The 20,044-nt window shown below is 46.5% G+C and overlaps 1 protein-coding gene, 1 long non-coding RNA gene and 1 pseudogene across 2 annotated transcripts; 2 read left to right on the top strand and 1 right to left on the bottom strand.

The window, feature by feature from the left end:
* The first annotated feature begins 222 nt into the window (after nucleotides 1-222).
* LOC127328646 (L-type lectin-domain containing receptor kinase SIT2-like) lies at nucleotides 223-1,337 on the top strand. Its single transcript, XM_051355230.2, has one exon. The coding sequence runs from the start codon at nucleotides 252-254 to the stop codon at nucleotides 1,215-1,217; it is 966 nt and encodes a 321-aa protein (XP_051211190.2). The 5' UTR covers nucleotides 223-251; the 3' UTR covers nucleotides 1,218-1,337.
* Nucleotides 1,338-1,827: 490 nt separating this feature from the next.
* Nucleotides 1,828-3,505, top strand: LOC127328645 (protein IQ-DOMAIN 17-like; annotated as a pseudogene).
* Nucleotides 3,506-4,206: 701 nt separating this feature from the next.
* On the bottom strand, nucleotides 4,207-6,763 carry LOC127332929 (uncharacterized). The gene is made up of 3 exons (XR_007870776.1): nucleotides 6,202-6,763; nucleotides 5,174-6,126; nucleotides 4,207-4,564 (listed from the first exon to the last, which is right to left on the bottom strand). It is a non-coding gene; the product is annotated as an uncharacterized lncRNA (long non-coding RNA).
* Between the last annotated feature and the right edge of the window lie 13,281 nt (nucleotides 6,764-20,044).

The following is a 20,044-nucleotide window of genomic DNA, read 5'->3' as shown; positions in this document are numbered from 1 at the left end:
CTTACCACTGAAAGGAAAAAGAAATTCTTTTGGCCGCGCCGCACTACTCGCAAAGGAAACAATAATGAGGATTCGCTGTGTACCGTAGCCAAGGACAAAGAGGCCGCCTTTCCTTGCGCCATTGGCCACGGCAAAGTGATACGAAAGCCAGCTTGGAGCCATGCTTCTCCAGCCTCACCATTTGGTCATCCTGCTCCTCGTCGCTGCAGGTCTCTCGCCTCGCGGCCAGCGGCAGCGTCGGCGATGAGGGTATGCAGTTCACGTACAACGGCTTCGCCGGCGTGAACCTGACGCTGGACGGCGCGGTGGTCATGCCGAACGGCCTCCTCATGCTGACCAACGGCACCATACAGACGAAAGGCCAGGCCTTCCACCCGTGGCCGCTTCCGTTCCGCACGGCGCCGAACGCCACACGGTCCTTCTCGACCACTTTCGTCTTCGCTATCTTCGGGCAGTACTCCGATCTGAGCAGCCATGGCGTGGCCTTCTTCGTCTCCGCGTCCAAGGAGGTGCTCTCCACTGCGCTGCCAAGCCAGTTCTTGGGCCTGCTCAACAGCACCGATGTCGGCAACCAGAGCGCCCACATCTTCGCCGTGGAGCTGGACACCATCTTCAACGCCGAGTTCCGTGACATCAACAGCAACCACGTCGGCATCGACGTCAACAGCCTCGTGTCCCTCGATTCCACCGACGCCGGGTACTACGACGACGGCACCGGGCGCTTTCAGAATCTAAACCTCATCAGCCGGAAGGCCATGCAAGTGTGGGTGGACTACGACGGGACGGCCACGGAGATCACAGTGACCATGGCTCCCCTGGGCATGGCCAGACCCAAGAAGCCCCTTCTGCAGACCACCGTCGACCTCTCGGGTGTGGTGCAAAGCACGGCGTACGTCGGTTTCTCATCGGCGACGGGCATCCTGACCACACGCCACTTCGTCGTCGGTTGGAGCTTCGCGCTGGGCGGGCCAGCCCCGGCGCTGGACATCCCGGCTCTGCCGGCCTTGCCGCGGGCCTGGCCAAAGCCGCGGTCCAAGGTGCTGGAAATCGTGCTCCCCATAGCGTCGGCGGCGCTGGTTCTCGCTGTAGGCATCGGGATTTACGTCTCTGTGCAGCGGAGATCGCAAGCATCGGACGGCTTCGGCACCGCAATCTCGTGCCGTTGCTTGGTTACTGCCGGCGCAAAGGGGAACTTCTCCTGGTTTACGACGGCCTGAGTGACCACGGCCTCGCGCGCCTTCGTGGTCGCCCCGACCACGAACCTGGCGACCGCAACTGTAGTACTAGTAATGAAGAAGGGCGACCGATCTGCCAGCTTCTTTTGGACCGCCAGCAAAGCAAGGGCGGGCGCGGGCGCGCGGCTGTACGTGCACCCGAGACACATGCACAATTAACTCCGTCCTTTCTTTTCGATGCCCCGCGCCGCCTAATTAACTCCGTTCTGCATCTTTATTTTTCGAGGTAATTGCACCACAAGTACAAGAACTTGCACTCTATGTGCATTTTCATACGAACTTGCAAAACGTGTTCGTGGTACAAGAACTTGTTCCTGATGTGCACCGTTGGTACAAGTGGTGTCTCGGAGCTGCCACGTGTCCCTGGTGCACCGTCAAAGCGTTTTTGCAGAGAAACCCTTACTGAATTCGAGATTTGAGGGGACATATTGATGACGTTTTCGTTGTATATTGGACATTTTGGCCACGCAGAACAAGAGGGAGCGAAGGAGATGGCTGTTCGGGAGGTCCTCGCCTCGCCCCTTCGCCGGCGGCTCCTCCGGCCGCCGGAGCAGAAGAAGAATCGCGCCGGTGAGGTCCGCGCGCCGGCCCTTCGGTGACGGATGAGCAGCACCACGCCATCGCGCTCGCTGTGGCGACCGCGGCCACGGCCGAAGCCGCCGTGGCCACGGCGCAGGCGGCCGCCGAGGTGGTCCGCCTCACCCGCCCTTCATCCAGCTTCGTGCGCGAGCACTACGCCCGCCGTCGTCGTGCAGACCGCCTTCCGAGGCTACCTGGTATGTAGGACACGAGCAATGGCCGCGCCGCACTTGCCACAGTAGGTTTGACGCTAATGGGTGGTTGTGTGTTTTCTTTCGACCGCAGGCGAGGCGCGCGCTGCGCGCTCTCAAGGGACTGGTGAAGCTGTGCGTGGCCACAACGTGCAGAAGCAGGCCAACATGATGCTGCGCTGCATGCAGGCGCTGGTGCGCGTCCAGGTGCGGGTGCGCGACCAGCGGATGTGCCTCTCGCAGGACTCCCTCTCCGCCACCGGCGCCGCCGCCTGCGGCAGCAGCTAGTCCTCATACAGCGTCGACACATCCACCTTCTGGGACTCCAAGTACACCCACGAATACGCCGAGCGACGCTCCGTGATCCGTCTCCGTCTGCAACTCAACCAACCAACATCGCATCTCAAGTACTACCAATCTAGTGTTTCCGGAAATGTTTGATTGATGGTGATGGATTGGGTTGGTTTGTAGGAGCGGTCGAGGGATGGCACGGTCGAGGGATGGCAGCAGCTTCGCCGCCGACGACTGGGATGATCGGTCGCGGACGATTGAGGAGATCCAGGCCATGCTGCAGACCAGGAAAGACGCCGCTCTCAGGCGTGAGAGAGCGCTCTCCTACGCCTTCTCCAATCAAGTAATTATGCGTTTGGTGATTGAATTTGCAGTGCCGAGATTACAGTACGTTCGATCTTACTGATTGGTTGCTGCCGTGTTTTCATTCACAAGATTTTGAGGAACCCTGCCCCGTCCGCGGAGGAAGAGATGGACGTCAACGGGCAGCCGCGCTGGGCAGAGAGGTGGATGGCGTCACGGGCATCCTTCGACGCCAACAGGAGCAGCTCCCGAACCGCGGCCGCCGCTGCTCCAGAACGCGCGTCCACGGACCACCGCGACTAGGTCAATACGCTGGAGATCGACACCGGCCGCCCCTTCTCCTACTCCACGCCTCGGCGTCAGGCGCCGCCGTCGCAACACGGGAGCGGCTCGCCGATGCACCGGGCGCACCACCACCACCACTCCGCGGGGACGCCTTCGCTGGGGAAGGCGCGCCCGCCGATCCAGGTCCGCTCCGCGAGCCCACGCGTGGAGCGCGGTGGCCCGGCGGGGGCAGCTATACCCCGAGCCTTCACTCCCTAGCGCCACGCGTCCTCCGGCTCGGTTGCCGAACTACATGGCGGCCACGGAGTCGGCCAAGGCGTGCATCCGCCCTGAGCGCGCGCGGCAGCGCCCCGCGACCCCGAGCGCGACCTGCCGCAGACCGCGTACAACCCCGCGACCGGGAGCGCCAAGAAGCGGCTGTCGTTCCCTCGTCCCGCCGGACACGTACGGCGGCGGCGGCGGCACGCGCAGAGCTCGCAGAGCCCGATCTTCAAGAGCGCGACGGGGCGGTTCACCTCCGAGCAGCGCTCCACTGTGTTGTCCTTGTCGTGCGCGGAGAGCGTAGGCGGGGAGCCGATCTCCCAGTCGTCCACCACCGACCTCCACCGTTGGCTCCGCTGAGCCGGGCCGCGGCGAGGTGTTCGTTGTAATGCCTGCGTGACCTTCTTGCTCTGCTATTTTCCTTTTTCTGTCGTATCTATTTTTTTGCTGTGCCTTTTCGTGTGATTTTGTGCGGTGGGTCTGGAGGGTCAGGGCGTTACTTGGGGCGTTAGCTGGGTCATTAGTTGGGGCGAGGACCTGTTCGCAATTATCCTATTTCTTCAATGCTGCAATGAAAACCTCCTCTCATGTCTAAAAACTGCCACATGTCGCTACCACATTGAATTGTATGAGTGGTGCACGTCCAGGACAAGTTCTTGTATGAGTGAAACACACTTTGCAAGATTTTGTATGAAAATGCACATACTCCCTCCGGTTCATATTAATTGACTCTAATATGGATGTATTTAGACACATTTTAGTTCTAGATACATCCATATTGAAGTCAATTAATATGAATCGGAGGGAGTAGAATGCAAGTTCTTGTACTTATGGTGCAATAACCTCTTATTTTTCCAGCAACAATTAAAAAGGCGACCTCCATCTCAATTCACGCGCGCGCGGTCCTACTCGATCGGTTCAACCTGGCCGCTGCTATTCTCGAGTATTAACTTCACGCGCGCCACCGAATTAACTGCTACAACTTCACGCGCGCCACCTAAAAACAATTCTCATATCAAAAAAGAAACACAATACTAGCAAACTTTTTACGAGTCCTTCCCTTCTTTTACCCGTCACATGAGCAACCTAGCATTTTTCAATTATACTTACAAAGTTTCAGGATCAAACACCACAAAATATAATTAAATGCATAAAGCAGCAACACTCTAGAGATATTTCAATACATGATACACTCCACCACAATTAAGTTCATCTAAGAACAAATGCAAACGTACAATTACAGCAAGCTTCTCTAGCTCACCCGGATTCTACAACAAACACTTACTCCAAATTAAAGGCATATACCGCCGCAGAACGAAGCTCAGAAGCCGGAGGCGAGCACATCCGGCCAGCCATCGACATAACCTGGACACTCGTATTAACATGTCCGGTCACAAACGCAAAGCCCAAAATAGGCACCTGCAGATAACACAAAATTCAGATACTGTTCCTTCGACTTCAACCACACCAACTGCCAACTGGAAACAAGACGCAGATGACAGTAGATAGACGCTTATCTTCATGCTTACAGCCGTTTGACAGTTGGTCTACTCTATAGGATTACAAAGTCAGTACCAACGACAGAAACTGGACAGGAACTCTACTGAGCAGATTACTTCCCTTCTTCACAATAGCATCAACCCAACTGATACTCTGCTAATATACCAGGACAGACGCTATTTTTACTGTCAAGTGACATCAAATACCCCATTACTATATAACAAGTTGGAAGCACTATGATATATAAATCAGGAGCAAGACAATAAATTTGCAACACACAGCTCTGTTGCATGTATTGCCAGATTATTCATTGGACCAGTGCTCTAGCAAGGATCAACTACACATCTCTCATGCATACAAACAACGCTTAGAGCTGCCAATGAGAACCAAGTGACTATTAACCATAGATCGAAAAGAAATACGACAACACATGATTGAACTACCAAGCAAAACCCATAGCACAATGCACAACATGACAGGACAGCGGCAGCAATGTATTCAATCACAGCAACTAAAATCAAACTCGACCTTTGACTATCGATGTCGGCGAGGTCCAGCACAGAGCAAAAGAAGGTGCTGGACTGGCAGGCATAGTGCTCCGGAAACTTGTTCACCGACTTGTCCAACCCGTCCACTCCTCCGGCTGCTCAAGAAAGATAGGATATCAAATAGCACAAGTGAACTCTGTAACATGATAAAATTATCTAGCTACAAATGCTACCTCCTTTCATACTAAAGCTAGAACACTAGCAGCTGATAGAACTACACTGTCCACCTACATAAAAACTATTTCAGCTAGTAACTAATTACAGCAACCGGTCAGGAAACTAGTATTAAACACTTGGATTTAGTTAACTACTTAGGTGCAGATACCAACAGTTTGCTAGCACAAAGATTACATGACTAATATTACTAATCTGAAGCACACAAAAGCGACTAGATCAAATTCATAAACCAGATCATCACAAATCAGATTGCTTGCTTCTCGCATATTCTTCGACCGAAATTGGTGGCATCATGTTAAAATGCTATTAGATGTACCACATTATCGCAGAGCAAACACTCCCAGTAGACGTACTATGCTGCCCTATATCAGTGAAGAACAAATACTAATGTAGGTAATATCTAGGACAACAAGCACTCCTCCTTGAACAACCATGTAGATACATTCACAAGGAATCGATTTGAGTTGACACACAAGTGATGGTAAGGCACTGAAATTCTGAACTGGTACCATGCATCAGAAATATTACGCAGTGCTCAACAAAGCACATCCCAAATAATTAACCAAACTAACAATCGCTGCACAACAAGTTGGACTCTGCATAATTTGGAAAGCGTCTCGTACAGATTTTTTTCGATTCTATCTATTTGGAAGCCAATGCTGCAGAACAAAGCAAGAAAATTCAAACTTTGGACGAGGAGGTCCGGCCTGCCCGACGGGCCTACTGCTCCAACGCCTCACTGCCCCTCCTGCAGCTCTGAAAATACGCAATTTTTCAGTCAAGACTGAATGAAATGACGAAGAGGATTAGGTTTGGGCTTGGTTAGCATACCCGGACGGCGATGTACGAGAGCAGGGCGGGGCGAGGCGAAGGCAGCACGGTTGGTCATCGGGAGTGGAGTGGGTGGGTGGCGGAAGGTAGCCACATCCTGGCCGAGGGCGCCGCACCCGCATGGACGGGAGGGGGAAAGGTGCGGCCAGGGGCACGGCGAGGGAACCGACCGGAGAAAACTCCCCGGAGCTGCGCCGCCGCGTCCACCTCGCCGACGTGCAGCACCAGCCCGTCGACCGCGAGCAGCGAGTTCGACGGAGCGCCGCGCACCTTCCTACAGGTGCACGCGCGCGCCGTCGAACAAGCTGCCGCGTTGGCGTGGTTCTTGGGGCGCCGCATCTCCTCGTCGGCAAGTTGTGGGCGCCGCCGGTCGCACTGTTGCGGGGGCTCGGGAGCGAGTGGAATTGGGGTGGATGTAAGAGGAGAAGGAGGAAGGGAGGAGCGCCGGGGCTGGGAGAGAACGGCGGCGCCGGCGACAGCGCCGAGAGACTTGAATCGGCGGAGAGGGGATCGCGACGGACAGATTAGTGTTCGGTAGGCTTCATTTTGTTCGGTACAGCCAACGTTTTCTTTTTTTCGACAACAGAACGGGCCTCCGGTAGCTATCCTGGACCGAATTTGTGCTATGGGTTAATTACGACCCAAATTTTCTTCAGCCTTTACGATATTATCATTATTAATTACTGTACGATAGTTTGCTGTTCCCGCTCGTTTCCGTAGCTCGATCTGCATGCTTAGCTCGTGTTGTAGTGTATACACGTAGCAATCAAGATGGCATGCTCACATGTAGAGCTAGACTCAATGTATGTATCCGTATATGTTTTGTCTCCACAAACTGCACATCACGCACACATGACAATGTGGCGGTCCAGTGGTACATTCAAGTGTCCGATCGTATTCTTCTGAAAAAACAAAAGCCTCGTGTTTTCATTTTTTTCTTTTTCAAACACAAGACAACCAAAGACGCCATACATACGCGTACACACTCACCCCTATGAACGCACACACGCACATCGCTACCTCTATGAGCACCTCCAAGAGAGTGCGTTGAATAACCGATCCGGCGAGTCTTGAGATTGACAAAGTCACCACAGTGCTCATTGTCGACGAGAACGTCGCCTCCCACGGAAGAATATTCCGCCTTTACGAGACACCAAAGTGTAAAATCTGGGATTTGTCGAAACATGCAATGTGCCATGTTGTATGTCCATACATCCGCTCTCTGCTATATATGCCTTGTGTATGAGATCTCCGAAGGGCGTTAGCCTGATGGCGACGATCAGCCTAGCTAGTACCATGGCATAAGAGAAAAGGGGCATGGTGCCCTACATGCGGCACTAAACTAAATATTTGATTAATGCGTAAAGAAGAACCTATTTGTTAATGTTTGTCGCTTGCATTCGAGTTGCATCCTTCGTCAAGTGCTTGACACCATCAATGGCTAAACATGTTCACACTCGCATCCTCTCTCAGTGACTCAAAACACCAACTTGAATCCGTAGGTAAACTACTACACCACGAGTCTACCTGTGACGATAAGATAAAGAGCGAGCTTAGTGTAAAGATACATCACTATGGTAATCGACGCCCTCGTTCACACCACAACAACCGAGCGACAAGTAGAAACAAAGCAACAAGATACAAATGAATTTTAAATATGAGAAACCCTCCAAAGGACCATTCAAACACCGTTAAGATCGCCTCGGTCGAAGCTCGTATCGTATGCACAAGTTAAGGCTTGAGAAAAAAACATTTATGGAGAATCTCTAGACACCCGAGACTCCTATCTCACCGTCGTGATGACGATACAACACATGAAATGAAATGATAGTTAAAAGCTAATACTATTTCATTCAAAAATGGAAATAGGGGACCAAAAAGTAGTGTCAATATAGGCCTCAAAAACGAGGGGGGAACGTCTAAATGACTTCTCTGTAATCGTGTGCCTAATTCATTTTCTTCGTATTGATAAGGTGCATAGTTTATTTTCTAGGTCTATATCTTCGGGCATATCGTTCATTTAAGATCAGGATTAGATTCTAGATTTAGGGTCTAGGTCTCCACAGTTGTAGGAAAAGGCTTATACTAGATTTGATAACGTAGATGCACCAAATTAGTGGTACCCTAGTGCTATTTACCGTTGTCGTACCAGCATGTTGTACGCCATGGATAAGGGTCGACCAGATTGTATGCGGTATCCCCACATACCGCTGGCGTACCACTTTTTTGGTAAGCCAACGGTAGTATGCTACTGACGGTGTACCAAAAAAAGTGGCACCACGACGGTAATATCTCTCCACTTTTTTTTCCCTTTTTCCCTTTCCGCTGCACACCACATGCATCATGCACACGCATGCAACATCCACCACACGTTCCACTCCCATTATCTCCCGCACCGCACCCACCTCTTCGCCCTCTCCTCGCACCTCTATCACTTATCTCCCAAACCTCTCTCACCACTCCACATCTTCGCCCGCGCGACTCCGGTGCTTCACCTCGACGAATCCCGTTGTCAGGCTCCCACGTGAGCGCCACCACCCCTCCACAACCTTGTGCTCCTCCTCGCTAACACGCAGATGTGTCAGCCACTCCTCGCCCACGCCATCCTCGATGGGGGATTCTGCTACCGCATTTCTCCCACCTCTGTATTACACCCGCCATGTACGTAGTTTCCCGTTTCCCTCTCCTCGTTCCCGTTCCTCTTTCTCTCTCTCATCCGCTCTACATCTTCCATGCTCTCTCCATGTCACCATTTTTTCCCGTTCTTGTTATAGTGTGAAGATTTTTTTTCTTATAGCTGCAACACTTGGTGGTGGGGACATAGTGGTAGTGGTAGGGAGTGATTTAGAGGGTTCTAGCTTGATCTGTTTGTGGGGTTGGTGTCTGAGGAGTAAAGAAAGATGAGGGCATAGGAGTAGGGGAATCATACAAAGACGAGCACCACGAGCTCGTTGTCGTCCAGCAGCCGATCGCTTCCTCCAGCCCGGCCCCAACAACCTCAATGAAGGAGGTGCCGTCCCCCCTCCTCGGATTCCCTCTTCCTAAGTGCTTGCTTGGCAAATCCGGTGGCTCGAGATGTTGACATATGGTGTGTGCATGTGGTCTAGTTGAAGGGCTGAAGAGTGACAAGGAGATACGACGTGGTGCCGGAAATGGGCGGCGACTCGGCATCATCGGGCGCGGGGGGCAATGGAGGGGATATGAAGGAGCTTGTGATGGCGGTGGATAGGAAGGAGCTTGTGATGGCGGCTGGGAGCGAGAGGCAGCGCGGCAGCAACATCATCGGCGACTAGAGGACCCGCTTTGCTTTTCCTTTTTTTTTGTTTTCTGAAAAAAGTACGAGTGGCGTACTAGGTAGGGGCATGCCAACCATATTTTATGGTTACTGCATGGTGTACTCCGGCTGGTGCATCTCGCAGTAGGTAGCTAACGCTCGGCGTGGTAGCACTAGCGTACCTGTGTGCGCCAGGGGTAGCTAAAATATGTACGTCAGCGGTAGTGTTTTCCCTACTAGTGCTACACGAGAGTTATGTATGGATTTCCTATTTACAACAACCTTACATACTCGTGTTGATTTCACACCAAAAACTTTAGGGTTTACGACCGTTTTGGCGTGATTTCATGTGCCCCTATCCAATGGACCCGAATGGCAATATGCTAGCTTTTCACCTAAAGTAGTGATTTTATGCGACTTTCCTCTTTATTTAAAATTATGGAAATACTTTTGTACACCCACACTCCCGCATGAGTGTGGGTGTTTCCGTCACCGTTCATTTATTCCTCGAGATTTATCTATGGAATCTTTCTTTATTTTCCTACCCCTATCTACTTTAGGTTATAAATACTACTCCCTCTGTTCCTTGATATAAGGTATATAGTTTTTTGAGGAAAAGCTCCAAAATATAAGGTGTATTCCGTTTAGCCACTCATGTGAATTTTTTTTTACGGATTTGATTGTATTTTCTTAACTAATGCAAACTCCTCTATTTTCTCATGTCAATAATTCAGGGGTAATCTTGCTCAAAACCCGTGTAAGTTTCCCTCAATGTGTGTTTCTTAATTTCCGTGCCAAAAACTATACACCCTATATTATCTAAAAACAGAGGGAGTACTTAGCACCTCCATACTTTAGTGTGCACACAAGCTGATACACATATATTGTAGGAAAATCATAGAGAAGAGGTAGCAAAAGAGGTAATCATGTGTAGCAAAATCCCAAAACTTAGACTTCGCCTGAAACCTCGCCGGTGACGTTGTAGCAAAACTTTTGTTCTACTATAGCAAAATTACAAAATGATCGTAGCATTTAAAAATACACAAAAAATTCCAGGAAGTAGTCTTATAATTCAGCACCAACTTGTAGCAGGCTAGCAGCACTGCCAACCAGTTTGTAGCAGGCTAGCAGCACTGCCAACTAGTTGCATCATCACCGATCCCCTTGACGGTAGCATCACTTACCAACGTCGGTAGCATCTTGGGATGCCGAAGGTAGCAACCTCGTCACTCCTTTTGCAGCGACCGCCCCTCCCGGCCGATGAGGAGGAAGGCGGCGACCGTACGCCAGCATGGCCATCGGCGATGTGCCCCCGACGACCTCGGCCTTGGGATGAGAAGGCCACGACTGGGGCCATGGGAAGTAGAGGAGGCCATGGGAGGTCGAGGACGTCGCGCCTGCGCCAGAGTAGGAGACGGAGCTGGCTTGGAAGTCGACGGCGCCGGGCCGGCTCACAGAGGAGCGGCCATAGCCGGAGACGGACCTCGCCCTTGACCTCGCGACGGGAGCCTATGGGGTCAGGGCGGCGGGTTCCAGGGTGCGCGGCGGCTATAGCAACAGGGACGCGGCGGCTGATGGTACCTGGCAGCGGTGGGTGGAGGGGATGCAAGGGTGCAGCGACAGAGCGCGGTGGCATGGCTGGGGCGCAACGGCAGAGTGCGTCGGCGTGAATTTTCTGGGGCGTGGTGAGAGAGAATGAGAATAATAAGGTAGCGGTGTCCACCCATGACGCATCATCCGTGGAGCGTTGGCACCTATGCGATGAAGCGCATCGAACAGCCAGGCAACCGGAGGTTGCAGCGCGTGATATCCCCCGGGGGGGGGGGGATTGGATCATTTTCCATCTCAATATGCACATATTGTCATGTAGCCACGGTTGGTTTTAGTGAATCCTACTTGTTTCTGTGGATGGATAATGGAGATGAAACCACGTGGAGAATTTATGCTAGTAGTAGAATATCCTCAAAGCGAAAAAGTTTGTTCATGTCAAGTGTTGTAGTATCGTACTACATCGAAAGTCAAGGGTTTAATCATCTCATTAATTTACCGACCCCTCGTGTGAAGTGAATCAATTAACCACATCGCGTGGTTCCAAGCTTCCAGCCAAAGGTGGCTTATCATCGATAATGACGCGCGTGTTTCCAGGCTTCGCAGGGAATCACCCTCACGTTTAACTCATTCAGACGATACTCACTCACCCTCACCTTCTCTGGCTCGCTCAGTCCCCGCCGCCTTGCCTCCCCCAGCCCTCCGTCGACCTCGCCCGCCGGCGTCGCGCTCACGGCAAACGGGTTGTAAGCGGGTACCGTGCACCAGGACGCGACGGCGCCGCCCGTGCCCTTCTCGTCCGTGCGGGAGGACCTCTCCACCGGCGCCTGCTGCCGGGGTGAGGCCACCATGCTGCACGCCCTCCCTTACCACGCCCTGTCCAGGACGTCACCGTACCTGCAGGTATGCCGAACCAAAACCCCGGATTTTTTTTTCTAGGGTTCATATATAAGCGATGCAGAATCAAGTTGGTTCATCTTCAGCTTCTGGTCAACCAATATGTTCACCTGATCTGCTTTAATTTCCATCAATGTTTCCCCAAATCCTAACACTAATAATCTGGTGGAATTTGCAAAGCAGTATCCTCACAAGGTTTATCTTCCTTTTGATGTCCTACTACAGGTTAAGATGATATAATTTATTATGATCCTGTTTGAGAAGAGTGACATGGTTATGCTGTCAACATCGTGCAATGCAGTTTCACTAGATGAAGTTAGTACACAAAAAGTTTGTTCCTTCTTGGCTAATTATTGCTCAATTTTATAGGTTGCAGTTATCTGTTGATGAAGGAGAGGATGCATGTCCAGAAAATTGTTTTGGAGCATTCTTCAGACCTTGGAGCAGCACCAAGACAACAACATCACAAGCAGCATCGATACAACAATGCTTTCCTCGCCGGCCACCACACCCACACTGTTTGTCAGCGCAGCTCGAGCTCTGCTCCCGAGTTCTAGGTATGCACTGTGTACAAACCCCATCTCCCTCTCCCAATTCCACTCCAACTGTTCTTCCCAAATTTGACTAAAAAAATTGATTCTTTTTCGACCAGTGTCCGGACAAATCCGTTGAGATGGTTCTCTCAACAATACGCCGGCGCTGAAACACCTGCCCTCGCCAGCCATCGTCAGGTCTCCCCGCATCTTGTTTACCTGCAACATGAACGCATCATGCTTGTTTTAGAATCAGAGAGTATGGATTGTGTGTGTGGGCCTTGTTGATTTCCCTGCTCATCAGTGTGTCTTTTTAATTTACTTGCATGGACAAATGGAATGATTCGTACGTACACGACATGGTTGCACGCTCAATTTTTATTTGTTCAATGTTGTGTTTGAGTACTTCTATCCTTCAGTTAGCGCAGAAATCATGTCCCTTATCTCTAAATATTGCTTGAGCTCGGTTTACTGTTTCTCGTGTCCTAGTTTAAGTTTTAGCAGACGGTGTTTTGTTAAGAAAAAATATGATGACTACAAGCTGGGGAAAGTCATATTGTAGGAACCAAATGATGCATATATGGATTTATTCGTTAGGACGAGTTGATGACTGCTTGATAGAAGACTGATGATGTGACCACTATCTTTCCTTTCCTGAAATATTATTCCCTCAAGCAGATCAAGCTTGAAACTAAATTTGGATATTTCTTAAGTGATCATGGTTTAATTATCTGCTTCAGTTAACATGGATAGCAAACATGTTATTACATACGATAACTCACATTTTATTTTCCTCAATAAGTTCTAAACATGACGACCATTTTATTTTCCTCAAAAAGTTCTACTTCAGTTAACATTGATAGCTTATATAAAAAGTTGGTAGCTTGATGGCTTATTATTGTTCAATTTTATAGGTTCTCTCGTTGATGAAAGAGAGGATGCATGCACTGAGATAATTGTTTGTAGAATTCTCAGACCTTGAAGCAGCACCAATACAACAACATCGAAACAGCACCGAGGCAGCAGTACATTCCTCGCCGGCCACCACAACCACACCGTTCGTCGGCGCAGCTCGAGCTCCGCTCGCTTCTCCCAGCGGTGAGTATTTTTCATTTACTTGCATGGACAACCGGCAGGACAGGATTTGAGCTATGATCTAGCAAATAAACTAGTACCGTACCAAAAAGTTGGAGTAGTGAAGAGTTAAGATCAATCTATGGGAGTACCAGACCTTAACGACATGGTTGCAAGATCAATTTTTATTTGTTCAGTGTTGTGCGTGAGCACTTCTTTCCTTCAGTTAGCGCAGAAATTAATTCCCTTATCTCTGCATATTGTTTGATCTCGGTCTAGTGTTTCCCCTGTCCTCTTTTGAGTTTAGTAGCACACGCCACACGATGCTTTGTTTAGAAAATAATATGTTGATCAAGATTCTTGTTTACTCCTGTGTTTTGTGCTGTTTGTTTAAAATTCAGTTAAATTTCATATATGCAAGCAGTTAAATTTGTTGTGCTTTAATACTGATCGTCTAAGCTATTTACCACACCTGTAGTATACAATTTTTTTTTAAACGTCACATGGTTACAGATTTGCGTGTGTCAATGAGTTGATGTGGTACCCTTTCAGTTGACAAATTTTACCCATTTATATATGTACTAGTTACTACTAGGCATGAAGTTTTTCTTGTTTTGGATGGATTCAAATCTTACAGGTGGTTGCTCCTCGTATGTAGTGCACTTAGGAAGAACTATGTTAGTTGAATGGATACAAATTTCTTGCTATGGCCTATAATATGTGAAGAGTATAGCGTATGCACTATATAGCAGCTAGTTTACTTCTTGATAATGGAAGAATTACTTGCGGATGGCCTTTTGCATCTCTGCTAGTTGACTGATGCATTTACTTGTTTTAGATCTAAAACTAATCATGCGTATGTGATCTGCCTAGGTGCAACGCTGAGACAATGGTAGACATGTTGGAGCTCATACGCAATGGGTGACGGAGCATTTTCACGTACAACCTGCAGTGCCATTTCAACTGTCTCAACTCCACTATATCTTGTAACAATCATTTCTGCAATTGTCTCACACCTTTTGTATAGCTATTAAACCAATTTTAATAAAAAATATGGCATCTCAGTTATTGTACACCCAGTCACCCACATCATGATTTGTTTAGATCATATTAGATGCCTTTAACACTTGTGTACAGTGAGGAACCGACAGCAGGGAGGTCTGGTATAAATACCAATGAAACTTGTGTAGCATGCTTGTTAAAGCATGGTTGTTCTCATTTGGTCTTCCACTCATATACAATTGCAAGAACTTGCCGTGACATAAATTGTACCAGTTGGGGTCCTAGCATGGACGGTCCATTAAGTTGTATTAGTGTTTTCTGAACTAGCTGGCATGATTATGCGAAATCTACAAACTGGGGAAAGTCATGTTGTAGGAACCAAATGATGCATATAGGGATTTATTCATTAGAATGAGTTGATGACTTCTTGATGGAAGAATTATGATGACCACTGTCTTTCCTTTCCTGAAATATTATTCCCTCAAGCAGATCAAGCTTGAAACTAAATTTGGATATTTCTTAAGTGATCATCGTTTAATTATCCGCTTGATTAACATGGATAGAAACAAACATGTTATTACAGACCATAACTCACTTTTTATTTTACTCAAAAAGTTCTAAAGGGGCAAAGATGGACTATTTGTTTTTCAGTTAACTCAGATTTTTCTTTTCCTTATTATATGACTACCTCCTCATATGTAATGCCTCATGTTTTTTTCCATTTTCTTTCCAGGTTTCTTATATATCCAAGAAATATGTGTGCGACAGTCTACTAGGGAGCGTGGCAACAGGTAGTGGTGACGCAACCCAGTGACCGGTTGGACCACGCTCCACCACCACCCTCACGTAGCTGCATGAGGGACTTGATGTGGGAGGCAGGGAGGTTGAGCGGGAGGATCTGGGCGGCTGGCGACCACGTATAACCGCAATCTTGTCGGTGTCGATGACCTGCGTCACCGCCTCTCCAAGCACCCTCATGCTCGGGCCTCCCGCTGCCCAGTGCCAACAACCACTAGCCGCAGGACAACCCATGGCTGCCGCATGTCTTCATCGATCTGGTTCGCATAGGTTGGAGAGGTAAATCCCTCACTTGCATGTAGGTCTATTTTGTGTGGTGTCTGCTACTCTAATTAGCCATTCTCTAAGTTGCATTATCCAATTAGAACATTCTGTTTGTGAGAGATAACATTTGCATTCTTGTATACCAGGATTCTTTAAAAAAGGAACTTCTTGAAATCATACTTGGTGTGGTTTCATCATATTGTGGCAACTTGTTACTATTTTGGATTTATTGTAGTTGTTATGAACTGTCTTATGCATCATCAAGTTGTTATGTTTCTATTGATCTATTTTGATCTTTATTGTTATATTCACCTAGAAACTTGTATTATCAACGTCATAGCACTGATATATTATCTTTTGCATGCAGCTACACACTATTTGAGCACACTTGATTTTTTGATCATGACGTTACTAGACCGTGGCTATAGTTTCCTACATAGAAAATTTTAATTCATTATAGATAATGCCTTTATTCAAAAGTAAACTCATATTTTACCCTCTCGCAAAAAACCTATTACCCATATTCATTAACGGTTGCTTGTTGTCGACCATTGACCACTGTCAAAGATGAGAAATGCAACCTAAATCGGTGAAATTGAACTTACGGGTCTCAATCTCGGAGAACTTCCACCATATTTACGTAGAATGAGAGTCCTCCAAAGGATTAAAATGAACTGTGGGCTGTTGAAGTTGATTTCAAACATTTAAGCGGGTAGTTCTCTGCGATTTTTGTTGGGTTCTCTTCTCCCAATTGGAATTGAATTGGGTTCAGTCCCCTTGTATTTTCATATTATACTCTGAAACTTCAGCCTTCCTATAAGATTGAGCCGATGAACTTTGGTGGTAAAATATTAGAAAATGCATATGCACTTGTAGTTGCAATATTTACTCTGTTTGTACCTCATAGAGGCTTTGTATGCACATTGCTGTCAGAAAAGAGAGCTAAAAGGTTATTGGGTCCCAGCTATAAAGGCAGGTTCCGATGTTGGTTGTCGTCTCTTGGCTGAGATCCTTTTTAGAATGCTATGTTTCCTGAAACATTATCATTCTTTCGATGTGTGTTTGTCAAAGAGACAAGAGTAATGCAATTTGGGTACACCAATCAGAAATGGTTTTGGCAGAAAGTGATAAACATTTTTTTTTCTGCTCGTTCTTGTTGATCTTTACTGGGCTGGCAGGTACTTTTGTAGTCTGTGATTTTATGTTTGTGCTGCCATTTATTTGATCTGAAGGTACTTGAGTAAACATCATCAGTTTATTTAGTCGGAGGTTTAGTAAAGTAACTCCAATTTGGTCAGCATGAAGGTGTTTTGCTACGATGGTGTTTTCTTGTTCTCAATAATTTCTATCCACAAACGATATTTGACTAAAAGTTCAATTGAACTCCCAGTGGAAGTCACTACTCCTATTTTTTTTACCCATTTTTAAGTTTGGCATCTTGGTACTACATGAGAATGTTCAGAATGAGCATACAGCAAAAGAAATGGTAAGGCAGCCACATCTGAGGCATGCATGTTACAACCAGATAATTTAAACCCACTATGTTGCTTTACAATTTACATCCTCTTCGTGTGTATATTTTAAATGGAGCATCAGGAGGCATCAACAAACATGAATAAAGAAGAATTTGTATCATATATATTTTGGAATAAGTCTATTCAGTATATTAGTACATATTTCATCCTCTTTATTATTTTCCAGCATCTTCTTTGTTTTGCTATCAAGGTCTCTAGAGATGAGTGCATTCCCGATTCTAGAACATGACAACTTGATTAATGTGTATTTACTGATTTGAGATGCAGGGAAGTACAAACAGGAACAATTGTGCTACGTTCTCTTACTTGGTTTTTGAAATGGCTAGGTGTGGACTTTGGAAGTATGAACTCCATTTGTGAAGTAAGCATATCCACGGCTATCACCCTTGCTTTGATTTTTTTTTCATTTTTTCTTGTTAATTTGCTAGTGTTGGAGTATAGTGATGAAGGTACAATTGTTATCGTTTCACAAGAGGATCTTAATGATATTATCATGCTTTTATTCTGTCTGATTTTTTCTTTATTGGGCCTAAATAAACTAAGTAAGCGTAGAAGGATTGGTTTTTTCTGTATGCATTTGTGGGACTTAAGTTTGAGCAAAGAATGAACCATAGATCTTTATGTCTTTTCTACTTTTCTCTAATATATTTGCATTTCGTCCTTTTTGGATATGGGATTGTTGCAACTTTTATTTCTGTCAAAATGAAAGAAGAAAATGGCTAATAAGGTTGTATTCTGTTTTGTGTATGCAAGCACTTACCCTGGGTTGACAATATTAAATCTGCAAATTAAATGGTCTTTCTCCTTGCCTATATAATTCATTAGCAGATGCTTATTTAGATGTGTACGATTTCTCTTCTAGACATGGATATATGGTCTAAATTTCATAAAGAAGGTTGCAGATCATTTTCTAATTACATATACCATTGAAAATTATCCCAATTATTTTACGATTCTTACTTGTATATGTGCAGATGGAGATGGATCAAAGGCCGAGTGGACAACCCCACAGTTACTCCTTTGCTGATCTCTCAGCTAACCTAATCTCACCATTTGGACCACCGTGTCATTTTTAGTGTATAGAGGTAGTTCACCTTTTCCACATATATATGATCTATCAAAAAACCCGTTACGCGTGATACATATACCACTTGGAGTAGTTAAAGAGGTTGTTGTTGCTATAAAAAAAATCAATTATGTTCTGTTGACATGTTCTTTCTTGTAAGTTAGAGAATCTCATTGAGAGTTATGAGATCCTTATCAGTTACATTTACCAAAAGGGCGTTCATGTGGTCATCGCCTTCTAGTACAATGTGTGAGGGAATTGCCTCAACGGCATGCTCTGCTTCTTTAGCCTGCAGGTTATGACCTCCCTCCTTGCTTCTCACTTCTCGCTGATTTGCTTTGGTCAAGACAACAAACTACAACAAGACGTGTTCATGGAAGTGCTTATTAGAGATGAAATATTTGTTTATGCCTAGGCTTGGTTTCTTTTCTACGGATGCATAGCATATGCTAGCTGAGATGCAGATGGTTTTCCTTTTAGTCATGTGCATTCTTAAATAGTTATGTGATGTTCAAAATTTTGATGATGCCATTTAAAAATTGATTGTGGGATTTCTAAGCAGCTGGGTCTGTATCGGGAGACATTCATTTGGTTGTGAATACCACTGGTTGGTATTATGTGGTCTTGATCTTTAATGATCTAGGTCACTATATGCGTGTCATTTTCTTCTGATAAATATGCCTAACAAATTAGCCCATGTTGTCCACTTTTATTGAAGAATTTATGTTCCACTTGGATTGTAGCTTCTAATATCTGGTTATAAATTTTAATTGAGATCCAAATTTTGAATAAATGTAGTGGTTATCAGGTCTGATGGGTCCTTGTTGGTAGCACTAGCGCCATCGGATGGGGTCTTCTACTCGTTCTTAGCGGCGTTGATGTCGGCCACAGGTTGCTGTCGGCTGCCTGCTATGTGCGAACCCCGTCTCCAGAGGCTCAAGGTATTCGTCTGAAAAACGATTCTTTTTGTGGGATGTTGGGCAGATATCGGGACGAAGATAATGGTATATTGGTAACATAGAGACCGCACCATGAAAAACTTTTCTTTCCTTCTATTTGCCATCATCATAGGAATTCCTTGGCATGTATGTTGCTAAGAATATGATGCGTAACACATGTCTCCTATGAGAGTGTTATTTGAGCAACTCATATTTCGGTGTTGGTTCAGTCCAAAAATGATACATGAAAACAGAGCTAGACAGGTTTTTGTAACATCTGGGAATCAATCATACCTTTTTTTTGTCAGTACTGTAGATTATATCAGTACAAGTTTCTTCATTGTCCTCCAACGTTATCCAGTTCTTGTTCAAGCTCCTGAAACCCATCACATATATTAACATGCTCGTTTTAACGCTGCCTACAATTTCCTTTTTTCACCTTGGATATTCTAATTACAACTATATTTCTACTCATTTGCATGATATTCTCTGGCAACTGTTATCTGTTTGTGTTGATTCAACTAGTACATTCGTTTCCGAGCCAAATCACAATGCCAGCTAGGTAGTTATTTTAATGCATCTCATGTTTCTATTTGCTGAGAACAAATCGTAATGCTCATCATTATTATCTTCTATTTTCAAATGCCCTATGAAAGATATTGTTTTGTTGATGGGGCCTTCGTTTCTTCACCTAAGTAGCACATCCATGAAAAGTACCTTAGGATGTTAGAGTCCAAGTTTTGATTGATTTTGGTGTGGGTACATATGTGCTCTCATTTTGTTCTTTCTGCCGAAATTTATGACAAGGATATAATAAGTAGCCGATATGGATTGCAAGTGATATTCTTCTTGTCTTCCTTTGCTACTTTTCTGCTATTTTTCAGTTTGCCATCTTTGTTTATGCTTGTCTAGTT

This window comes from Lolium perenne, chromosome 2, assembly GCF_019359855.2.
Source record: "Lolium perenne isolate Kyuss_39 chromosome 2, Kyuss_2.0, whole genome shotgun sequence".
Classification (NCBI taxonomy): Eukaryota; Viridiplantae; Streptophyta; class Magnoliopsida; order Poales; family Poaceae; genus Lolium; species Lolium perenne.
This window is presented reverse-complemented; position numbering and strand designations above follow the sequence as displayed.